The sequence below is a fragment of the Carettochelys insculpta genome, chromosome 6, assembly GCF_033958435.1.
Source record: "Carettochelys insculpta isolate YL-2023 chromosome 6, ASM3395843v1, whole genome shotgun sequence".
NCBI lineage: Eukaryota > Metazoa > Chordata > Testudines > Carettochelyidae > Carettochelys > Carettochelys insculpta.
The window spans coordinates 43099454-43121803 of record NC_134142.1 but is presented as its reverse complement, the minus strand read 5'-3'; the positions used below and the strand labels follow the sequence as shown (position 1 = coordinate 43121803).

Below are 22350 nucleotides of genomic sequence, written 5' to 3'. Positions count from 1 at the left end.
CCAGAGGTGACGCAGACCAGGGGTGGGCAGTTTTTGATGGGAAGGCTGTTCCAAGAGTTGGTAAGTGGTCAATGGCTGCACTGTTCCATGATATTGATGGAGGTGTGGGGTCTGGGGTGGAGGTTGGGTTCAGAAAAGGGGACTGGGGTGTAGAGCCTAGAAAGGAATATGGGTGCAGGAGAGGATTCTGACCTGGCAGAGGAGTGTTGAAGACAGGTGCAGGTTTGGCAGGGGGGAAAGAAGATTAGGGTGCAGGGCAGTGTTCCCAGTAAGCTGAGTGCTTGTGCAGCCACTCAGATTCAAATTCCACCCAGCTGATTAGCAGAGCACTCACAGCTAGGTTATTTGTTTCTACTGGCTAAGTACATAAACTTAATCAGCATATGGGTGAAAAATTAGAACACTAGTTTTAGGGTATGGGTGCAGGGGAGGATTCTGACCTGAAGGGTGGAGTGCAGGGTCTGGGAAGCGGGTATGGGCACAGAAGCAGTCGTGCCAAGCATTTGGGTTGTGACCTGGGATAGAGGTACAGGAGAGGGGGCCCAGAGAATCGGGGGAAGAGGGGCTGGAGTGGTAGATGCAGGATCTGGCTGGGAGGTGATTAACAAGATGGCACCTGGCCATCAGCCCATTGGGACTTTCAGGCAGGCTTCCTGTCTTCTGTGCCTCTGCTCACCTCTAAGTGGCCAGCTGTGGGAGCCATGTGCTCTCTACACGCTGCATGCCTCTGGGCAGTGGGAGAGGTATTTCGAGTGCTGCCTGTGCTGCTGCTAGATTGTTCCAGGTAGGGAGGGTAAGCTGTTTTGACTTGCTTTGACTTCAGTGTCTTTTCCGAACTTGTATCAATTGGATGGTACCTCAGTACTGATATTTAAAGCAGCTCAGGCATGGGCAATCAAGAATAGTGAGTGGGCTGTATGATCCTATGGCCCACTGGGGTTGCTGCCTGTGGACCCTTGCCTGCCTGCCTGCCTCCCTCCCCATGTGCCTCTCCCACACGGGAGCCCCACACTTCCTACTCTGCCCCCTCCTTACTAGAGCTTGAACAGCCACAAAAGATTGACGCCAAGCATTCCACCTCTGTGAGGGAGGGGAAGAGTGAGTGTGAACAAGAATAGGCAAGCTTGTGGTGCTCTGAAGGTGCTTGGAAGTGTAGGGCTCTAGTGCATGAGAGGTGCATGGGGGAGGAGGGCAGACAGGAGTCTGAAGGCTGCAAGTGGAGCTCCAGTGGACTGCAGCTTGCACACGATTTACTGAGGCTGAGGAATGTATGCCTAGTACTGACAGAAGTACATTGTGCTGGGGCATCTGGCACTCCTACATTTTATCGCATCGTTTGGTGGGCCCGGTGCTGGCATCAGTATTGAGAGATATAGGGAGCAAATTAAAAACCCCACTACTACAGGCATTCTAAATTTGGCCAGATAAGAGAGCTCTGTGCAAGCCTGCCTGGTTTATGGGCCCAGTACTTCTGGCAAATTTGCCCATTTGTTAGAGAGAGATTCCTTTTCCTTCTCTTTTCTAAAATATATTGGGACACTTATCCCCTCAGTCTCCATCTCCCTTCTGGGTAGCTCAGGGCAAATCAAGGAGGAAATCCAGATACCATTCAGTTAGAGGAGCTTGGACCCCATTGTCTTAGAGTGCACTGCTCCTGGCATCCTTGATACACCCTTCTTCTGACTCTACCTGCCTTGGTCATACTGGACCTTTTGGGATATTCAGCCATATTTCTGAAAGCCAGCATTCCCCACTGTATCCAGAGCTAAGCCTCTCACTGAACAGGCAAATTCAAATTCCACAGTGAGTTGAATTCTACAGTTGCTGGATTGACAAGAGGCAGATCTAACTCCAATGCTGTTGTCCTGTCAGACTGTCACGGACCTCCGAGCATTGTCTTCCAGCACCTTATAAACAGCTGATACTCAGTATAGCTCTCTAGAGGCTGCAGAAGAGGAATCATAGAAATGTAGGACTGGAAGCAATCTCACAGCTAATATAGTCCGGTCCCCTGTCCTGAGGCAGGACTAAAACTCAGTTTAGCTTGAGGGAAGTTGGCCACACTTGTCAGTGATTGTCTGCTGTAACATGTCAGATGGATGTGGCACGCACACTAGCTTCTGGCTACTAATTTCAGGAAAGCAGATGGATGGTACCCGGCCTCTGAATATTTTGATTAGCATCCCTGGCATTCTTATGGTAAAAAGCTCTAACAGAGGGCAAAAGTCGTCCAGAATCCCCATGGGAGAGGCACCCCCCCACCCCCGCTTCTCCGCGCCCCCCCCAATAAAAAGACAAAACCCCTCAATCTTGTTGGTTGACAGCCTCCAAATTACCAAGCACTATTCCCCATATAAGGTTTTTGTTTGTTTTAAAACTTGATAGCTATCACTTTTGATAACTACATCCGAAGGAACCATGCTCTTATGGCTGAGTAGTTAGCTGTAGCGAAGTTGTAGTAGCTAAACTGGCATCTCTGACAAGAGGCACAGACCATGGCTACACCATTATCCATGAAGAGATCATCCTAGTTTCAGCCATCGGGGTTCCCGAGGGAGATCCAAAGCACTAATCAATATCCCATTTGAAGAAAACTCTGTTTAGCAGTGGCTCTGAAGAGGTTCTACATACTTGGAAGGATTCCAGGCAACCCTGTACTATCCAGAGCTCTGTCCCATCCCCTTAAAACAGTTGCACTCAACCATTCCACTCTTAACCTTCAAAGAGTCAGATTTGTCTTGCATATCAAGTTTCACCTTATTTTAAAAACCACTTGCTTATAAAATCAATAGTGTGCAGTATTTGTATTTTTATATATGAACAATTGCCTGCTCTCATTTTTATTATATAATTATAAAATTAATGTAAAAGATTGAAATGTAAGTATAATATACAGAACCAGTGTAAACAAGCTATTGTCTGCATGACATTTTTGTTTATACTGGCTTTGCTAGTGCATTCTGTGTCGCTTATTGTGAAACTAAGCAAATGCCCTTTTATGAATTCTCCCCCTCCCCCCACCCAGTCCTAAGATATCATTTTTGGGCTGAGTGGATGTTTTCAGAGAACTATCCACAATGACTCCTAACATCTCTCTTGTGAGAAATTACAGAAAATTTAATGCCCATTTCCTATGTATAGTTTGTTTTCCAATATGCATTACTTGGCATTTATCAAAATTCATCTACCATTTTGTTGTCCAGTCACCTGTGTTATGACATCCTTATGAAGCTCTTCAGTCTCAGTTGGACTCAACTATCCTGAGCAGTTTAGCATAATCCTGCAAATTTTGCCACCTCATTGTACTGCACAGGAAGCCATGCTGCTCAGATTTAGAACGTTCTATCCAGACAGGCGAGCTTTAACTGGATATAGGTATATAGCTTAATGAAAAGTTTTCCGTATGGGCTTCTCACCACCAGTTTTCTGCCTGACAGTCCTAGTCTTAGCAATTCTGGACTGACGCTTAAAGAATCCGGACTTTACATCCACTCGGAGTCCATTTAAGAGCAGTATCTGCAAATTGCTCTCATGACTGTGGACACGCTTTTGTTTTTTTCTTCCCACCTGGGGCTGTGGGGTGGTGGGGGCGAGGGGAACACATGCATCATCATACTATGGACAAGGGGGCAGCTGGCAGGGACAGAGTGTGAGTGTGTTTGGGTGGGGGGGGAGATGCTGCCCCCCCACTGCACCTTCCCTGCACTCATTGACAGCAGCAGGAAAAGCCAAGCAACACACCCCTAGCTTCCTCTGCTGTCCTGGCTTGGGAATGAGGTGAGATTTCCCCTGCACTCACTAGTGGAAGGCAGAGTGACACAGGCAAGGGAGCAGAGCAAGCTAGAGCTGCATCTGCTCTCCCCCCACCCCCACCCCGGCTGTTGAGTGCAGTGGGGAGGAGGGGTAGACTCCTAGGCCACATTGGTTAGGGTAAGAAGCAGAGGAGATGGGGCATGTGGTTCAAGGTGGTTGTCTTGGTCCTTCCCCAGGCTGAAAGGCGGGTGGGTGGTCACGTGTCTGGTGGCCCCTCTGTGCACTCCCTCACTGGTGGCCCCTGTCCCCACTCTCAGTGGCAATTAATAAAAGTTCTCTTACATGTTGTTTTTCCCTCCACAATTTGGGAGCCTTGTCCTCTATGGGACTTTCGTATAGAGCTGGCAGAGTTGATCTGTTCCCTCTGAGTCTTTAGCAATCTTCTTCCTCTTAACAGTTGGCTGTTTAAGAAAATGGTTTTTAGTGACATTACCTCCCCAAGGAGAGATGGGGAGACTGAGGCTCTTGTGTCAGATCCCCAGTATGAAGTATTTTTGCAAGGACAGGGTTCTTAGATCTCTCTAGGTTTCCACCCAAGGTTGTCTGTTTTGTGTAAATCAGTCCCTTCACCTCTGTTCTTAATCATTGCTCTAACCCTGACTAAAGCAAAGCTTCACACTAGATGAAGTGAGTGCAGTCTTCATATTTGAATAAACTTAAGTCATTTGGTAACATGCATGTGCAAGTGGTTGCATTTGCTGACAAAGTCAAAGGCTGACCTGTGTCTGCTTAGAGGTTATCCAACTGGGCCTCAGACAGTGCAAGAACTTGCTGTGAGTTAGCCAGGCCATGTCAGTACTCTTTCCATTAGGGCTCAGCCTGTGGTGCTTATTTCAATAATATACCTATACATGAACTCCAGATTTCAATGCCAATATTGATAGGATTGTCTAGTAATCGCTAGTTAAGCTGGACTCTGATCTTCCTGTAATCAAGTAGAATAGACTACTGCTTGTTCCTCACCATGAGAGGAGTCTGTATTGGCAGTTGCTCAAAACTGCTGCTTTCCCACAGCAGCTGTGGCTCTGAGATATAGTGTCCACACACATGTCATAACTCCCATTCAGCTGCTAATGTGGAGTTTTAACTCTGTGGGCTTTTGTATTGATGAAGAAATAAAGGCAGTTGGCTCCATTCAGACCTATAGTTCCATTAGCTACAAGATACTTGATGCATGATTGTGGAACTGATGCCAAAGGTAAAATCAAAAGCACATTGCCAGGCACGTCACCCTAGATGAGGGAACGAGACTGAACCCTGTAGAGTGACCCATAGATTTGCTGCTGCTTCATAGCTGATAATTCACTTATGTCAAAACAAAAAGCAGTTAAGTAGCACTTTAAAGACTAGCAAAAAAGTTTATTAGGTGGGCTTTCGTGGGACAGACCCACTTATTCAGACCATAGCCACACCAGACCAGACTCAATATTTAAGGCACAGAGAACCAAAAACAGTAAGCAAGGAGGATGTGAAGTACTCCTAAATTACATGAATAAGCCTATTCCTACCAGATTTTATCATAAATCTTCAGCTGCCGCCTCCTCCACTCCCCCTAAGTCTCCAGGACTGATGGATGAGTAGGTGCAGCAGGTGATAAATATGTCCTGGGGGGGATTGCTATCAACTTCATGGAGCAGAAGCAGCATCAGGCATGTAATGGGGGGCTAAAAGTGGAGGAAATGAGAGTTTGTTTGTTTTTTTTTCTTCCTATGTCTGGCCTCTAGGTGTCACTAGCAACCTTTGCTGTTGTCAGTCTCTTGTAATGTTGTGGTTTTTTTTCTTCTTGCCCTGGAATTGTGTGCCTGCACACAAAGAAGCCTTCAGGTTCTTGGTTTTTTACCTGGTGTAGTTTAAATGCATAGAGAGAGCCCTTTAAGGGCTTAGACTATGGGTGCTTTGGCTAAGGCTGGGACAACCTTAGATTGTAATGGAGAAGGGTTCTACATTTGTGGCTGCATGGAGGCTGGGTTTGCTTCCCTAGTGTAGAAGCTGCAGTGTCTAGGTGTGAAAAGCAGCATGCGGCAGGGCTCCTGAGGGTCTGAGGAGTGATCCAGTCTGATGACAGCCTAGATGTAGTGGGGGAGGGTTTTGTGTGTGGGGAAGCCAGGTTTAAAGTCCTCCTATGCTCACCAGAACAATGACATTGCACCTGCATTCTTCAGTATGCCAAAGCCTGGTTAGCTTCCAAAAACGTGTCCTTTGTATTTGTTGTACCCACCTCCTTGCTAGCGTCTTCTGTATCCCACTGAAAGCTAGCATGTAGGTCATGTACTGCCTCAGAGTTCTAGTGGATGGTGTATGGCTCATTCAATAGTACTCAAGTCTCTGGGCAGTGAGAAGCTGCTAATAACTCAAAGATGCAGGGGGTTCACAGACCATAGGATATAGTAATTTTGTCTGATGTGAGGAAGGTGAAATAGTTTGCCTCAGCTGGTGACTGTGCCTGAACAGAAACTTACCTATATCTGGCTTCTAGGGCACAACCTGAATTGCAATTAGGCAATCCAGAGCTGGAAGACAGGCTCTGGAACAGAGGAAATAAGTTTAGGCTCTGAGGCTGCAATGCTCTGCCATTTTTGTGGAATGACAGGAGGGTGGGGCATAGGAAAGGATCTATCAGGCAGCAGTGAGAAAGATAAGGTCTATTGCTATTAAGAACTCCTTGTATGATGTGTGCTGACCTGTAAACCTCCAATGATGAAGCCTTTGGGTGTTCAGGCTTCTGAACCTTCTCAGAAGTGTGAGTGCAACTGGTGATTTGCGTTGATGAATTCCATTTTCATACTTTGAGACGTGTGTGTTTGGGAGAGCTCAAAGTGCCCTGAGGTGAAAAGCACAAAAGCGCCTCATGCTCTTGTGCTTTGGATGGTGTGGGGTGGAATCTCAGGCCACTGCAACTGAGCCCAACTGTCTGAGCAGCACCAGATTTGGCAGCCTCAAATGGCTCTGTTACTGCTTCTTATCTTGTATCCCTACTATTCTCTGGTCTTGCCCAGGTCTGCCAATGTTCCTAACCCATTCTTTCAGTCCTGTGTCCCTTCCGTGAAGGAAAGCTTGCCAGTCATTTTGGATTAGTGTTGGTCTTTCAGTTCTCTGAGACTGAAATAAAGAGTTTTCTCTAGTGTGAGACAGCCTGGGGTAAGCCATGCTGTCCAGATTGGATTTAAAGATGTCCTTAGAACATGATAGTAATACTTTTTTTGACAAAAACCTGTTATAGCCAAGGGGCATTGTTTTTAATATCTGCTAAACGAATTAGGGTTAAGACCAGAATCTAGCCCTGTGGCTTTGAAACTTCACTGCACCGTTACCTGGACCCCCTTCACCAGACAACAAAAATTACTATAAAACTCTAGGGCCGTGTCTACACTAGCCCCAAACTTCAAAATGGCCATTCAAATGGCCATTTCGAAGTTTACTAATGAAGCGCTGAAATACATATTCAGCACCTCATTAGCATGCGGGCAGCCGCGGCACTTTGAAATTGACGTGGCTCGTCCCGACAGGGCTCCTTTTCGAAAGGACCCCGCCTACTTCGAAGTCCCCTTGTTCCTGTGAGCAGATGGGAATAAGGGGACTTCAAAGTAGGCGGGGTCCTTTCGAAAAGGAGCCCCGTCAGGACGAGCCGCACGGCGGCGAGCTGTGTCAATTTTGAAGTGCCGCAGCCGCCCACATGCTAATGAGGCGCTGAATATGTATTTCAGCGCTTCATTAGTAAACTTCGAAATGGCCATTTTGAAGTTTGGGGCTAGTGTAGACATGGCCGAGGAGTGGGGACCAAAGACAAGCCTTGGGGGTGTGCGCATAAAGCTGAAGCTCAAGGGATTCTGCTGGGGGTGGGTGGAATCTAACTATAGCCCTGTGGTGTAAAGCTTGGGCTTTAGACTTGGTTGGCCCAAGGCCAACACCAACGTTGCCAACCTGGTTAAAATGGGGTGGTGACTCACTTTGAGGTTCTGACCTGCAGTTTGAGAACTCCTCATTTTAGTCTGATCCCTTACATAACAGGGCATAGAACTTCACCCAGTGATGGTTTGTCCAGGGCTTGTGGATGAGCCAAGAGCATAGCATGTCTTCTAGAAAGACTTCAGTCTTGGGTGGTTAAAGCCTAGGTGGGGAGTATAGGTCTGCTGCAGACTTCTGACTTTTGTTAGCTAACCTGTTCAAACACTCACCTTTAGGACTTGTGTAGTGTAAGATTTAAAAGACCGTGAGAACCCATGGGGGTGGGGTATTCTGAGGTGTTGCAAACTTGATTTTTTTGAAGGCTTCCTTGTCACAGTTAGGGTTTGAATGGCTTCTGCTGCTCAGAGCAGAAAGTGGAGAAGCTTCATTGTGTCTCCCAATTTTTTTTCCCCTTTCACTTTTTATGAAATGGAAAGGAGCCTGAATCTGGTGGGTGTAGGTGGGTGTGGTGTGGTGTGGTGGGTTTTGTTTTGTTTTGTTTTTGTGTGTGTGTGTGTGTGTGTGTGTGTGTGTCCCCTATCATGCACAGTGGCTTTTGTGAATTGTTTTGCTACTGTGACCATCGGGGGTGTTTGATGCACAATGGTGGTTTTTTGGTATTCCAGAAAAAACTGCTGTCTTCTCTTTTGAGTTTTGTGTTAAACTTGGCCTTTGCTACCTGAATTGTCTGTTTACGTCAGCTCCATTTTTGGGCTTAAGATTTTGGGAGGGTTCCAGCTCAGCAGGCACTTAGCCAGACTTTCACTGAAACGGAGAACAATTTTGTTGTAAAGCAACAAACTGAGCTGAAAACCAAATGTACTTGTGAAAGGCCCAAGCAGCAGCAGCTGAGGGGGAGGTGAGTGTGTACTTCAGAATGACATGAGAGTTCCACTAATGCCTGAGCTGGCAGCTGAGCCTCATAATGTCTGACAGCAGGCTGCTTTCCTGCCATCTGAGCTCACTGAACTCGAGTCTGTAGTACCCCCTCCTCCAGTAGCCCTGCTTGCTAATTAGCACTGGCTCCACTGGGATATTTACCTCTCTTTCTCTGCTGGATTCCTGTGGTTTCCAAAGAATTCAGGTGCTCCCTAGGAGCCAAGGAATTCACATTACCTCACAGGATGTGCTGTGGCCAGAGTCTGTTGCAGCCTCCCAGCTTCCCCCTCCCCCAGTAACCCCTGCCTGACAGGCCTTGGTTGTTTGGGGAAAATAACAAATTCCTGCAATGGAGGGCTGGGGATCATTCCCATGGTCTCTTTCCAGGTGCTTCCATCTAGCATAGCAGCCATGGACAATCACATGCCACGCAAGGGAGGGTGGGTGGGGGTGTGTGTGTGGTGGCGGGGGGGACTAGGTTTATCTCCACTGGATCTTTATTTACGCTAGGCTGAGGTTTTGAGAGGGCAGATGGTCTTGTGATAAATGTGTAAATATTCTGAGTCAGGTGGCTTGCATTCTACTGATTGTTGACCCATTTGCTATTGCTCTTGGATAGCTCACTTTCCCAGTTATGCCTGCCTTTCCCAATCATCTAAAAAAGGCAAGGAGGCCTATTTCTATAGTACATGGTGAATGAGTAGGGAAGCATAATGTTCTTGAATCAGGGCCATGTGATATCCTTGTCTGCATCCATACATCTCCCATGGGAATTAGAGGGGAACTGTGATAGTATTTGTTTTTAGTAGGTGTCCATGGGTCGGGACCAATGTTTCCTTCTAGTCTTTTCCATCTATGTGTGAAGTAAATGTTATGTGCACTGAGGCATTGCTAATGGGCCCTATCAATAGAGTGGGTTGTGGGGTGGAAACCCTAGCTCTGGGCACTTTGTTAATCAGTGGTGTGGCACCTACATCTCTTCTGGATGGCCACACAAATGCACAACTTCCAGGGAACTCCTGACTGGTACTCCAGTTATGGATGCATATTCCTCCTGAGCTTTAGCACAGTTGCTACTGTTGTCTGTGGAAGTCCTGCCAAAGAAAGAGCAGGAAAGGACCCTTACACATCTTCATATGCTGTAGTTATTACTACATTTTAGCATTTCACCATTGGACAGTAAGGAGACTAAGGGATCCCACTAAGCCTGTGTATCTTTGCTTTCTCTTGTGTTGCTTTCCTCCTGTGGCACTTAGTTTCTTTCCTTCAAGACTTTCCATCATACTGTTTTGCTCTCCCCCTTGGATTTTGCTGTTTGGTTTTTTTTTTTTTTTTTCTCTCCTCCTTTTACTGAGGGTAGGGCTATACTTTGAGATTAGGTAGAATTTAAGGACAATTTGTTTTTAGCACCCAACTTTGTAAAGCAGAGGGCGAATGTCTTCCAGCACGATCAATGGACTGTGTCTCCATTAGGGTGGACAGCTTGGACTTTGTCAGCAATGCACTGAAGATACCTGTCCCAGAGTTCCTGCTGTCCTATTACTTTGTGGGTTAAACTCCAACTGTCTGAAGGGACAAAACAATGCCATGAGCGGTTCTGGGCAGGTCTTGTTAGACTCTCAGTGTACTTGCCGCCGCCACCACCTCCTCCCTTTGGAAAGCAATGGCAAAAAGTGTGTGTTTTTTGTTTTGTTTGTTTCCGTGCCTCTTTTTCACTGGGTACCCATGCAGATGCCATTGCAAGGCTAGCATGGACCCCATCCAGCTTGACACTGGCAATTATTGGGAGCATTGTGCTGCAATGTGTGTAGAGGTGTAGAGCCTAAGCAGCCTTCAGAATAGTGAACGGCATGGATGTACACAAGTGTGAAACACTGGAGAGGAGGAACAGGGAAATAGATGCTTGCTGTACTCAATGCTTTGTACCCAGTGGAATGCTGGTTCTAGTGCTGTGAAACTAGATCAGACTGGTAGGACTGCATTGTTCTGCAAGTATGGGATGATCAGTAGTGACTACAAAACTTCCTCATGCACAAAGCCACTTTCATAGAACTTTGCAAATTGCTGCGACCTGCTCTGACAGCTCAGAAATGAGGTATGAGTCAGTGGGAAATCAATTTGGATTATGCAAATCTACAGTGGGAGCTGTTGTCATCCAAGTAGCCAAGGCAATCAATACCCTTCTACTATGAAGGGCAGTGACTCTGGGAAATGTGCAGGATACAGTGGATGATGTTGCCATGATAAAGATCCTTAACTGCAGCAGGGCAATAAGAATGTGTGTTCCATCTATCTTGGCACCAGACCACCTTTCCACAGAGTACATAACGGCAAGGGGGAATTCTCCATGGTGTTCTAGCCATTGGTGGATCACTAGGGATGTACCACTGACATCAACTTGGGATGGTCAGGAAAGACGTATGTTGCAGGCCTCTTCAGGAACTTTGGTTTCTTCAAGAATCAGAGGAGAACTTTCTTCATGGACAAGAAAATTACCATTGGCGGTGTGGCGATGCCAAGAGCAATCCTGGATGATCCAGCTTACCCCTTTCTCCCTTAGTGCAGGTAGCCTGGAGTGCAGTAAGGAGCAGTTGAGCTACAGGCTCAGCAAGTGCAGAATGGTGGTAGAATGTGCATTTGGCCATTTAAGAGCCAGGTTCAGGAGCTTCCTGCTGCAGTGAGACCTCAGGGAGAACAACATTACCATCATGGTGGCAGGCTGCTGTGTGCTCCATAATTTTTTATATGACAGTCAGGGGGAAATTTTATGCCAGGCTCAAGGACTCAGGCAGGTCACCTGGTCCCTTCTTAAGAGCAGCTAGGCATCAGGGCAATAAGGAGAGCACAAAAAGGGGCACTGTTAATCATGAAGACTTTGAGAAACCACTTTATGAATGACCAGACAGCGACATGACAGTCATGTCTGCTGCTGCTATATCCTTGTATGATGTGTGCTGGCTTGTAAACCTTGTCTCCCCACTCCTTCCAGGAAACACAAGCAATAAAAACACTTTTTTTAGAGCTTATGCATCTTTTATTTAGGGGACAAGATGTTGCATACTGTAAAGGAGTTCATGGGAGGGACTTTGGAGGAAGGTAAGCAATAGGGATATAAAATTCTGTTTAATTGGTTAACCAGTTAAAAGCTAGGTTTAATTGCTTAACCAATTAAACAGGTGGGGGAGCAGCTGGGCTGCAGTGCCCCACACCCACCCACCCACTGTAGACAGGGGCTGCTCCAGCCAGACTGGAGCAACCCTGCTCATGGCAGACTGGTGCCCATGGCTGCTGTGCCCTGGCTGGGCATTCCTGCCTGTGGTGCTGCCATGGGTAAGGAGAGTTCCAGCACACCTGGTGCAGCCTGGCCTGGGAGTGCTGTGGGCAGGGGAGCTCTGGCCTGGCTGTAGCAGACCCCATCCACACCAGACCAGGGTATGTTGTGGGGGAGGACACCATCTGTGCTCATCTCCAAGGTACCTCAGGAGCTCTTGTTTGTGCCACCCTGAGCTTTGTCATCTCTGAGTGCCCTCCTCTCTTCCAGTATTGTTTTCCTCCATGCATTTAGCTGTGCCCTGTCCATGTGGGTGGCTTTCATGTGCTCCCAGAACATATCTTATGTGCATATTCACCTTCTGATCTGTGCTGGGCGGGATGGAGTCAGAGTCCATTTGTTACGCACACTGCAACAAACAACAAATGAAGGCCAGACAGTAGGGAAACACTTTTACTGTAGATGAGAAGTTTTACAACATACATGGTAACTTCATGAAGGAGCCTCTGGGAACCTATAGGGCTGTGTTCTGTAAAAGGACAAATGCTTGCTTTTAGGAATCCCTTTGTGCAGTAGGTACTACAGAGATCTTAAGGGACCTGCTTAACTCTGTTTGCCTCCAGTCAGGGTAAGGCACAGAGAGGGGCATACTCTCTACCCATGTACATCACAAGGGATTCCAAAAGCAGTTTCTGCAGCTGGGCATGCTACAAAGTGGGGGCATTGTGGCTTTCAGGCTGTGACTTTTGCAGTTGCTACATGTACCCCTTACACCCAGGACCCTGGGCTGGGCCATTTAAAGGTTCCCTTTCCCAGCCCTTCCTTGCAGGGGTGGGGTGGGGAAGGAAAGACATGGCAGCATAGCTTGAGCTTGGAGGGCTGTGTGGCTCTTGTGCTTGCAGTGTGGGATACCCCCACCCTACCAGCTGGGACAGTGAAGGTTTTCCTTTCCCCAGGAGCTTGGGGAAGGGAAAAGAGCAGGTTTGTCCAGGCATGGCACAGCAGCTTGTGATGTCATAGCTTAGTGCTCCTTCCCCTGCTTCCTTGAGGCTGCAGTGGGAGATAGTAGCCTTCTTAGAATAAAATGCATCGATAAGGAAGAGTTGCTGACTGAATGTGGGCAGAAAGCTGGTTACTGTGCTGCAATGACACCAGACTGCTTACTGTTGTCTTGATGTGGAAAGCTGTCCTATCGTGGAGATTGGAATAAGACAGGCCTCTGCCGGAACCTAGTGGAAAGGATTAAAGAGTACCCCTCTGAGAACATTATGGAGATTTGCAGGGAGGATTGCTGCTTCATCCCCAGACAGATTAACAAGCTATAAAAACGCAGCTTCCCCTCCCTTGGTGTTCACACCTCCAGATCAACTGCTGGTAGTAAGCCTCACCCTTGCTGACTGAGCTAACCTTGTTATCCCCAGCCTTGCTCTGGCTTATTTATACCTGGCCCTGCAGATTTCCATGACCAGCATCTGATGAAGTGAGTCTGTGCTCACGAAAGCTCATGCTCAAAACTTTTTTGTTAGTCTACAAGGTACCACAGGACCCTTCATTGCTGTTACAGATCCAGACTAACACGGCTACCCCTCCGATACTTAACAAACTATTGTGAGGGAAGGGAGGGCCCAGCTGAGTAGGTACAGCAGCTGCCCCAGATCACACCCAATTACCTTAACTCATGTGAAGCATGATTAAAAGTGAGAACTGGCCAGAGCTGCCCTCCCTGCCATCAGGGTTGGGCTGTCAAATGTACTGTGGGGAGGCAATAAGATCTAAAGTTTAAAAAAAAACCAACCTCCTGGCCATTGGTGATATCACTTGCTGACCTTTGTCCGCTGTCTCCTCTTCCTCACTCACCAGGTCTTCTCTGCTGTTGCCAGAAGTTGCCTGAATAATCTCTTGGGAAGTATCCAGAGGCAGTTTGGGGACAGTTGTTGGGTTCCTCCCCTCGAATCCCATGCAACCCTGCTTATACAAGCAATGTGATTGTGGTGATGACCCAGAACAGGGGTCAGCAACCAAAACAGCAAGAAGAGCCCTTCTTTTTCCAATTTGGTAAGCTCTAATTCAAGAGCTGCTGTGCATGGGAATATGAGACAATCCTTAATAAACTTCAAACCATACTTTTTGTAACCCTGCTTTTTTATAATCATTTATAGTGTGGTACAGGTTTACTGCAGGATGTTCACAAACTTTTTGCATATTCTGTTTCCTCACACTTTACATATGTGATTGTACTACTGACTTCACTTCCAAACCACCTCTCTAGAGGATGCTAGGGGGAGTTATTCAATGTTTTGAGATGACATATCATTTACTATTTAGATACAAGTTGTTCATTTTTGGGCTTCTAGTTGTTCATAGTTGATCAAAAATAATCAAGAGGATTTATTTTACTTTGCAATTGTAGTATCAGGAGCCACAAAGAAGTCCTGAAAGAGCCATGGCTCTGGAGCTGTAGGTTGTAGATCCCGACCCAGTACATCAGTTTGCTTCCTCTGTCTTCTAGTACACCTGTCTGAGCTGCTTTATTTTTGCATGGCACTGCTAGCCATCACTGGTTTATTCTTTCTCCACCATGCCCTGCAAGATCTAGGCAATGGATGTGTGCGTTTATTTTGCTTCATAGTTCTTCTAGCACAGCTTCATCCTCTTTCCTCCCCCATCCACAGCAATGAGGTCTTGGGTCTCCTACAGGCTCCATGCTGGACCTCAGCTGTGATCCTAGGAATTCATGGCCAGGTCTGCTGCTGGCTCTCCTCACCATGCTGGCCAAACAGGAAATGGAATTCAAGGTTTCTCCAGCTGTTTCCTGCACACCTGGAGAGCAGTGGAGCTGAAAGTGGTGCCCAGAGTGGTCCTGTACAGTAAATGTCTGATTTCACAATGCTCCATCTGCACTACCATAAAGTCAACCATGCAAGGTCAAATTTGGCATTGATCTTTGTAAAAAGCAGGAGTGCCAAAATTTGACTTAGGAATCCTTAAATATCAGGGTGGAATGGATCCTGCAGTGGGACTAATTGTTAAGAAAATCAACCTAAGTCAGCTTAAGTTTGACCTAAAGTCCTAGTGTAGACCAGGCATAATGACTCTGTCATTGGTATTCCCAGCACAGATATGCTAGTGAGGTTAATCAGCTCAACTTCTGCCACTGCACCTACCTTTTGTGCTGCTCCACTGCTTGCTTTGCTGTAGAGGTAATTGACATCATAGATGGGGGACTGTCATTTCTGAGAAACAGAGGGAAGACTCAGGGTCAGTGATGTGCTTCCATAGCCTCGGGCAGTGGTTCCCAACCTGGGGTCTGTGGACCCAGGGAGTACATAGAGAAATAAAAAGGGCAAGAGAAAATAAGTTTTAAATAAATTGCAAAGTTACAATAAATTATTTTATATTAAATATCTTCCAATGATACTGTAATTGCTGTCCAGAAGTCTACGTTGTTGTTGTTGTTGTTTCCTTTTTCATTTAATGATGTGTACGTAGGGGCTAGAGTTGGCTTTGTTGGGGGACTGTGACCAGTTTTCGGTGGGGGGTGATTGGGGGGGGTCTGCACTAATGAAAAGTTTAGGAACCACTGATCTAGGGAAAAAGAATTCCTAGCTACACTTTTGGGTTGCAGCCTTTTTAATGTGAAAATCACTTGATAAGGGTGAAAATATTTGCAACCCCTTTCCACCAGTTCTAGCCCCTGGAGCAGCTTTATCTCAGGGCATCATATATATGTCGGTGTGACCTAGTCTAGCAGCAGCGTATGGTAACTGCTTGAGATTAGTATTGCTAAACATCTAGTTTTCAGCTGAATACTCCCCCAACACCCATTGGCTAGGAACCATAGCCCCTGGGAGCTGTGGGTGTGGTGCCTCAGGGTGCAGGCAGGACACAGAATCTTCTTGCCCCTGTGCCTAAGCATTGGATATGCCCATCACTTCTGGGAGCTGCATGGAGCTGGGGCAGGCAGGGACCCTACCTTTGGACTGATGCCATGCTGAATGGGAACCATCTAAGATAAGCACTGGCAGGCTGGAGGGCCTGCACCTGGAACCCTCTCTCACCCCTCCTCCTGCACCTCAACCTCTGCTTCAACCTGATGAATGAGAATGGGGGAGAGGGAGGATGTAATGAGCATGGGCTGGGTCCTCAGAAAGCGTGCACGAAGCAGTGCCTTATGAAAATAAAGGAGCTCCTGTAAGACAAAGGAAGCAAACTGATATTCTGGGTCATCACTGGTGTCTTGGAAGACTAAAGACTAGGTTAGGTGCAAGTAGCTTTTTGTTTGCTCTTAGTGCCTTAAGCAAGTAGCCCTTGACTATCCAGTGGAACCAAGGGCAGCTGAGAAGGATAAAGAGGGAGATTCCAGAATTAGAATAGGGATATTTAGACCCAGGGTATGCCTACACAGCAGCCTTATTTCAAAGTAAGTTTTTCTGGAAGAGCTATTCCGGAATAATGTATTTCTAAATAACTGCTACACACACAATTCATTTTGAAATACTGTATCTACACACACACACACAGCCTATTTAAAATAGAGCCATTGGATGCACTATGGCTTATTTCAAAATAGATTCTGTTCTCTGTCTGAACAGCCCCTATTCTGAAATGGGTTTTGAAATAGGTAAACCTCATCCCAGGGGGAATATTGCCTATTTTGAGATATGCCAACCCTATTTTAAAATACCAGTTTTGTTGTGTAAGTACTAGCAAAGTTATTTTGAAATAAGGGCTGTTATTTTTAAACAACTGTGCTTTGTTGACATACCTCCAGGGAATGGCTTAGATGGAGTGTTGGGGAGCCCCTCACCCTACACCCCCATCCTCAGCCATATGTGACTCTCAGCCAGCCAGTACAGTAGAAGGTTTTATTGCTTCTCAGAGACACAGCATAGCTTAGGATCCATGTTAGCACAGGGCCAAGGTAGGCAGCCTTATTTCTCTTGTGGGGGAAAGGGCTTATGGACCCTGAACCCTGCTTTCCTGCTCCCAGTCTCCTGTCTTCATCCTACCCAGTGAAGACTAATTCCACTGCTAGGCCCTGTGCCGGAGCCTGGAGGCCATACCTGCCTGCCTTCTTATCCACTCAGGCTGGGACTTGGTGGCTGGGCCAATACATGTGGGGTGAATCATTGGGAACCAAACACAGCCAGGAGAGAACACTAGGTTACAAGACAGAAAGCACCCTTACAAGGTCACACAGAGCTACCAGTGAATTGCAAAATCAGAGTGCATCCAGGGCCACTAGAGTGTACAGCACCCGCACTATGTTACAGATGGCTTTTGTGTAGTCTCAGGGAAAGATCATGCTCAATTGTCTCTTGTGCTTTTTCTATAGCCCCCATGCAGGAAAGAGGAATTAACTATACTGCTTCCCTCACTTCCACTTTCAGACCTTTTGTTCTCTCCTCCTTTTACTCCCAGACTCATATTTAGTGTCCTGACTGACTGGTTTCCAAGTTTACATATGACAGGAGACATCACCTTTATGATTAATATGCTCTTCCTTAGGTAGTGGGAGCATAAGACTTGGAGCTATGCAAAATCTGAACGCTATGAGGCTAAGGCATGTCGGGAGCAATGTTCCCTCTAACCTTTTCACTCGTGTGGACTTTTTTCTATCCATGTTCCGAATAAATTATTTTATGTGCATTGAAGCATGTGTGAGCATGCACCACTACTAGAAACAATAGCAGAGTGTCACAGCTAGGTTATCAGCTACGTGACATTTAAATTTCTCTTGAGCGGGCAGACAAGCACACAGCTTACATGGAACACTGTAAGAAGAGCAATGGATATTTGGGAGTGTTTGCAGCTGGAAAGTCCAAGTGGATTTTAGAGGTGCTACCTCCCAGAGCCTGCACTTGTGATCTCTCCTGCACTCAGATCACCTGCCCAAAGCTCAGCCAGGAGCTGCCTCCTTACATTGCAAATCCAATGGCCCCAGCCCAGAGCTCACACCCACTCCCAACCCCATGACCATCTTAGCTTAGCAGCAGTTTATGGGGGTTTGTTTAACAAGGGTTGCCAGGTGTCTGATTTTTGACTGAGCACTGCCCCCACAGCTCCCAGGAGCAAGGAACTGCAGCCAATGGGAACTGTGGGGACAGTGCCTGAAGGCAGCCCCTCTGCCCCAGCATATTCTGGGTGGGGAGAGCAGGATGTGGGAGACAGCGTGAGCAGGCTGGGGCTTTGGGGAAGTGGTGGGGTAGATGCAGGGGTGTGCTTTAAGTGAAAAAAAGGATCTTGGGTGTAAAAAGCAAGATGTCTTCAGGCAAGGGTAGTGTGTGGAGACCCTGTGCCCAGCTGCTTTCAGGAGCCTGCCTTAGCTCTGCTTTGGTGCGGACTGTTAGCAAACGCTCTCCTGATTTGGCTACAAGAGCCTTCAGGAGTTTGAGCCCAATTCCAGAGACTCTTGGCCAGTGTTCTACACACGGATGGAAAAAAATTGAATTACTTTTATTATGTGCAACAATATCAAGGTAATGTGCAGATGTGCACCACTAGTAGAAACCAAAAACCTTGCTATAATACGTTTTGCAATTGACCATAGAGATAACAATTCCAGCCACAACAGGTTTAGGCATTTTAGAACTCAGTACTCTTAAGAATTTAATTTAAGCAGAAGTGCTAACATTCATGAAACGTATGTACCCCAGTCAACCCTAAAATAACACACTCTGAAAGAAGTAACAAAGTAAAAATGTTGGATGGAGACGTACGTGGGGAAAGGCTGTTTTGTGTGGATGACGAGGATTCACGTTGTCCCCTTAAGTATGCTGAGCACATTCAGACATAGAACAACTGCCAGTAATTTCCTGTTGTCCTGAGCCCTAATGTCTCCCCACACCTTCCATGGGGGAGGGGGATACCCTGACATTAGTACCCGCCTTCTCTTCTTTACCCACTCTGCACAACAAGCAGGAGGCTCCAAAGCAGAAGGCAGGAGAAGCACCACACTGGGAGGAAGAAGCAGCTATAGTGCAGCATCTGTTAGCCTCCCAGCCAAACCAGTCAAGATCATTTGTCTACTGGTTGGTGAACACTAGTTTAAGTTGACTGTAAGCAAAGGGCACTATATGATGTTGGGCAGTGCTATGTTCTCTTGGGGGAAAGAGTGGGTGTCCCTTCATTTGGGACACTGGAAACAAGAAAGGAGACAGCTCTGGAAAAATAGACTTTAATTTTTCTTTGATGGTTTGCACTAGATGGTACCTAATTTGGTTCTATCTCATCTGTAATTGCAGTATTTGATTTTTCTGCCTTCTAAGTCCTATCTAGCAAGCTGCTTGCTTGACTTCTACAGAAAGTGTAACTTGATGGGGGGGTTTTTTTTGTCCTTGTTTTTAGGTTTGCGACTGTGAGATATGATCAGGGAACCAAGAACATTAAAAACCAGTTCATGCATCTAACCAACTACAGCGTCAACAAGAAGAGCGGAGACTATGTCAGGTATTCAGAATCGTCGAAAAGATGAGAGGATGGGCTTCAGTTTTTGGAGGTGGAACCAAATTCATCTCAGGGTGGGGGAGCAAATTTGTATTAATGGGTCTAAGTATGGTTTTCAAAGGTCAGAGTGGTGATCCTGAGGCCATAGGTCAGTTATGTGTGCCGTGCTTCCTTGGTTTGTTTTAGCTGTGATGACCCTGAAGTGGAGGATTATGGGAACAAATGGAGTATGAGTGCGATGCTGAGATACCTGAAACAAGAAGGGAGAGACACGATGAGTGAGTACAGGTCCACTTTGATTCTTTCCCTGTGTCTTCAGCCATGTTCACCACCAAGAAATTGCAAGAACAACCCTACTAAGTTCATTTAAGGGTAGAGGACAGGATTGTTCCCTGAGTCACATTCTCTAGGAGTATGGCCAGTCCTAATTCTCTGTGTCTGTGATGGGGAGGACCCCAAACCTTCTCTTGCATGGAATATAGGTCAACAAATTGTCAGGGTGTTTCTGGATATTCTTCCTATATTTCAGTTTCTTAATGTCATCCCATTTCTCCTAGTTATAACTCCTGATCCCACCCTATATTCTTCCCCTCCCTCCACAACTCCCATGGCTTTTTCAGTCTGGTGAGTCATCTTGAACCCTGCATTGTAGTGGACAAATGGCTGGTTACCTCTGTCATTTTGAATGACCCATGGATGTGATGTCACCTTTTCATGCCTCAGGTTTTTGCTGAGTTTTGTTTTCAGTTTGAATGCTTATGTTTTGTAGTACAACTCCCTCTTTCATAATTTTTACCAGGTCTATTTTGATGCACCTGCACAGCAGAAACCAAGTAACTTTCCCTTAAGGGACAACTTTCCTGGTCCTGAGTCCTTAGTAACACTATTTGGCAGCTCCAGAAGAGATTTTCCGGAATAGCTTATTTTGAAGTAACGCTCCTGTATAGACATAGCCTAATTGTCCAGCAAGGGGTTTCTTGCATCTTGCTCTGATGCTGGCGGCACAGACAGAATGCTGGACTAAGATAGGTGGTCTGACATGGGACAGCACTTTCTGTATTCTCATGCACATATGGAAATGCTAGTGTGCACATTCATTTATGTGCACATATTCATGCTTTTGCTTGCACTGGTGCTCAAACTTGCATCTGCTTCCATGCTCACTTGTGCACACGCACGCACATGTATGGAAAATAGTAATTGAAGTATTAAATTAGACCAGTGGCTTATGTAGTCTCCAGTGGCTGGTATCATTACCTTGCCAAAGAGTATTCAACAAGGAAAGTTTTCTTTATTTTTTTCTTTGCTTACTCTTCCTCCCCAGTAATTTGGCTTGTGTCCTGGAGCAGGAGAGTTTCTTTACTGTTCTTAATTTAATCCTTAAAATGGGTGGGTGGGCAATCAATCATCTGTGTTTCCTGTAAACTGGGTACCTGGGTGGCCACCCAGGAGAGATTTAGGTGCTGACCAACTGATTAGCAGTGTGCCTACAATCACCCACAGTGGGCAGCATGTGTTTCTTTTGGTGGTGCGCGTCCACACAGGCCTTGGTGCACATAACGAATTTATTTTGCCTGTGGATGGAAAAAATTAACAGGAACACTGGTGATCACTCATGCTAAATTATGTTGTCATGCATGCTACATGCTCCTGCTTATGTTTGCTTGCATTTTGTTCTTGCACTGCTGTGAGAACTTCTTTGTAAGTGCTCCTGCCCTGACATATTTGTGTTCATATACGCACTCATGATCTCTTGTTCATCTGGGTGTTCACAGGTGCTCTCGCTTGATGTGCATCACTTATGAAGTCACCCATGCTCATACTCAAATGCAAACTCAGGAGAACATTTACGAATGAGTGTTATTCCCTGCCTCACATTGTTTTGTTTTTTCTCTTTCCTTCCCCTCACAGCACTGATGGCCAGTGTGGAGGACCTTATTATTAAGACCATTATTTCTGCTGAGCTGGCTATTGCCACAGCCTGTAAATCCTTTCTTCCACATCGTGGCAGCTGCTTTGGTAAGGAACACAGAGGTTGTCTCAACATATGAGGTTCCCTTTTCTCTGTGTGCTAGTGTTACCCTGCTGCAGGTATTGTGTGGAAAAACTTGGACATTGTAGCAATGGAGGGAAATTTGGGTTTGGTTGTCTATGCAGACATCCTAGATTATGGGATTGACACCCCTCAGTCACTGTCACCTACAGGGGTCTAATAATGGGAGAGCACTGGGTTCTAAGATGAGAGGAACAGGACTGCATTTCAGAGGAAACCTCCTGGATGCTGGGCATATTGGGAGTTGCTGGTCCATTAGAGATTCTGGAAAGGGTGATAAATTAAACATACATTGCTGTGATATTGGTACCTAGAAGGAAGACTTGTTACATATGAGTGTTGCTATTGCTTGCAGGGCTTGTTTTTGTGTGACTGTACCACATGGAGGCAGCAGAGCCTACTTCTGGCTGAGGCTACATACTGAGTTGTGTGTTGGCAATGGGTTTTGAGAGAGTGCCTGCAGGGGAAGCTTGGAACAGCTCCAAAAAGCAGAGGCTGGTACCAGTGCATGCCTCCCACTGCTTTCCAATGGCAACTACTCAGCTTCCCTGAGTTGGCCTCCTGCTCCCAGCTACTCTCTGCAAATACATAAGGCAGGAATCCCAGAGCAGAAGATTGAGTACAGAATCAGTCTTGTACTTAATAAGTGCACTAAAGATTACTAGTAGCTTAGGCTGCCTTGCGTTTTGGGTACCGAAGGGAATAGGCTGTCTGAGCACAGCCATGACAGATAAATCCCTTCTGCGGTGGAGTTCTTGAAATTTGGCAGCACTATGTATGTGTCCATGTGTGTATTGTTAATGCTGCCCATTTTGGGTCCTGGGAATTTACAAGATAGAATGAGGGACCCAAGGAGTATGTATGCATAAGTATATATGCGATAGGTGGCAGGCTACCTCTGAAAGCTGACCAGTTTGCAGAACCTTTGCTTTTCTGTGTATCT

The 22350-nt window shown here is 46.4% G+C and overlaps 1 protein-coding gene across 6 annotated transcripts in view; it reads left to right on the top strand.

Annotated features, from left to right (window-relative positions):
• The window catches only part of TTLL5 (tubulin tyrosine ligase like 5), a 238586-nt gene that overhangs the window by 21390 nt on the left and 194846 nt on the right, over positions 1–22350 (top strand). For all 6 annotated transcript variants that reach the window (XR_012646125.1, XM_074998793.1, XM_074998790.1 and 3 more), the window contains exons 10-12: positions 19256–19357; positions 19541–19632; positions 21266–21373. Coding sequence is in view for 5 of the 6 variants with exons in the window: in XM_074998793.1 (XP_074854894.1) it covers positions 19256–19357; positions 19541–19632; positions 21266–21373 (302 nt within the window). In the remaining variant the exon portion in view is untranslated. The remainder of the gene's footprint in view (positions 1–19255; positions 19358–19540; positions 19633–21265; positions 21374–22350) is intronic.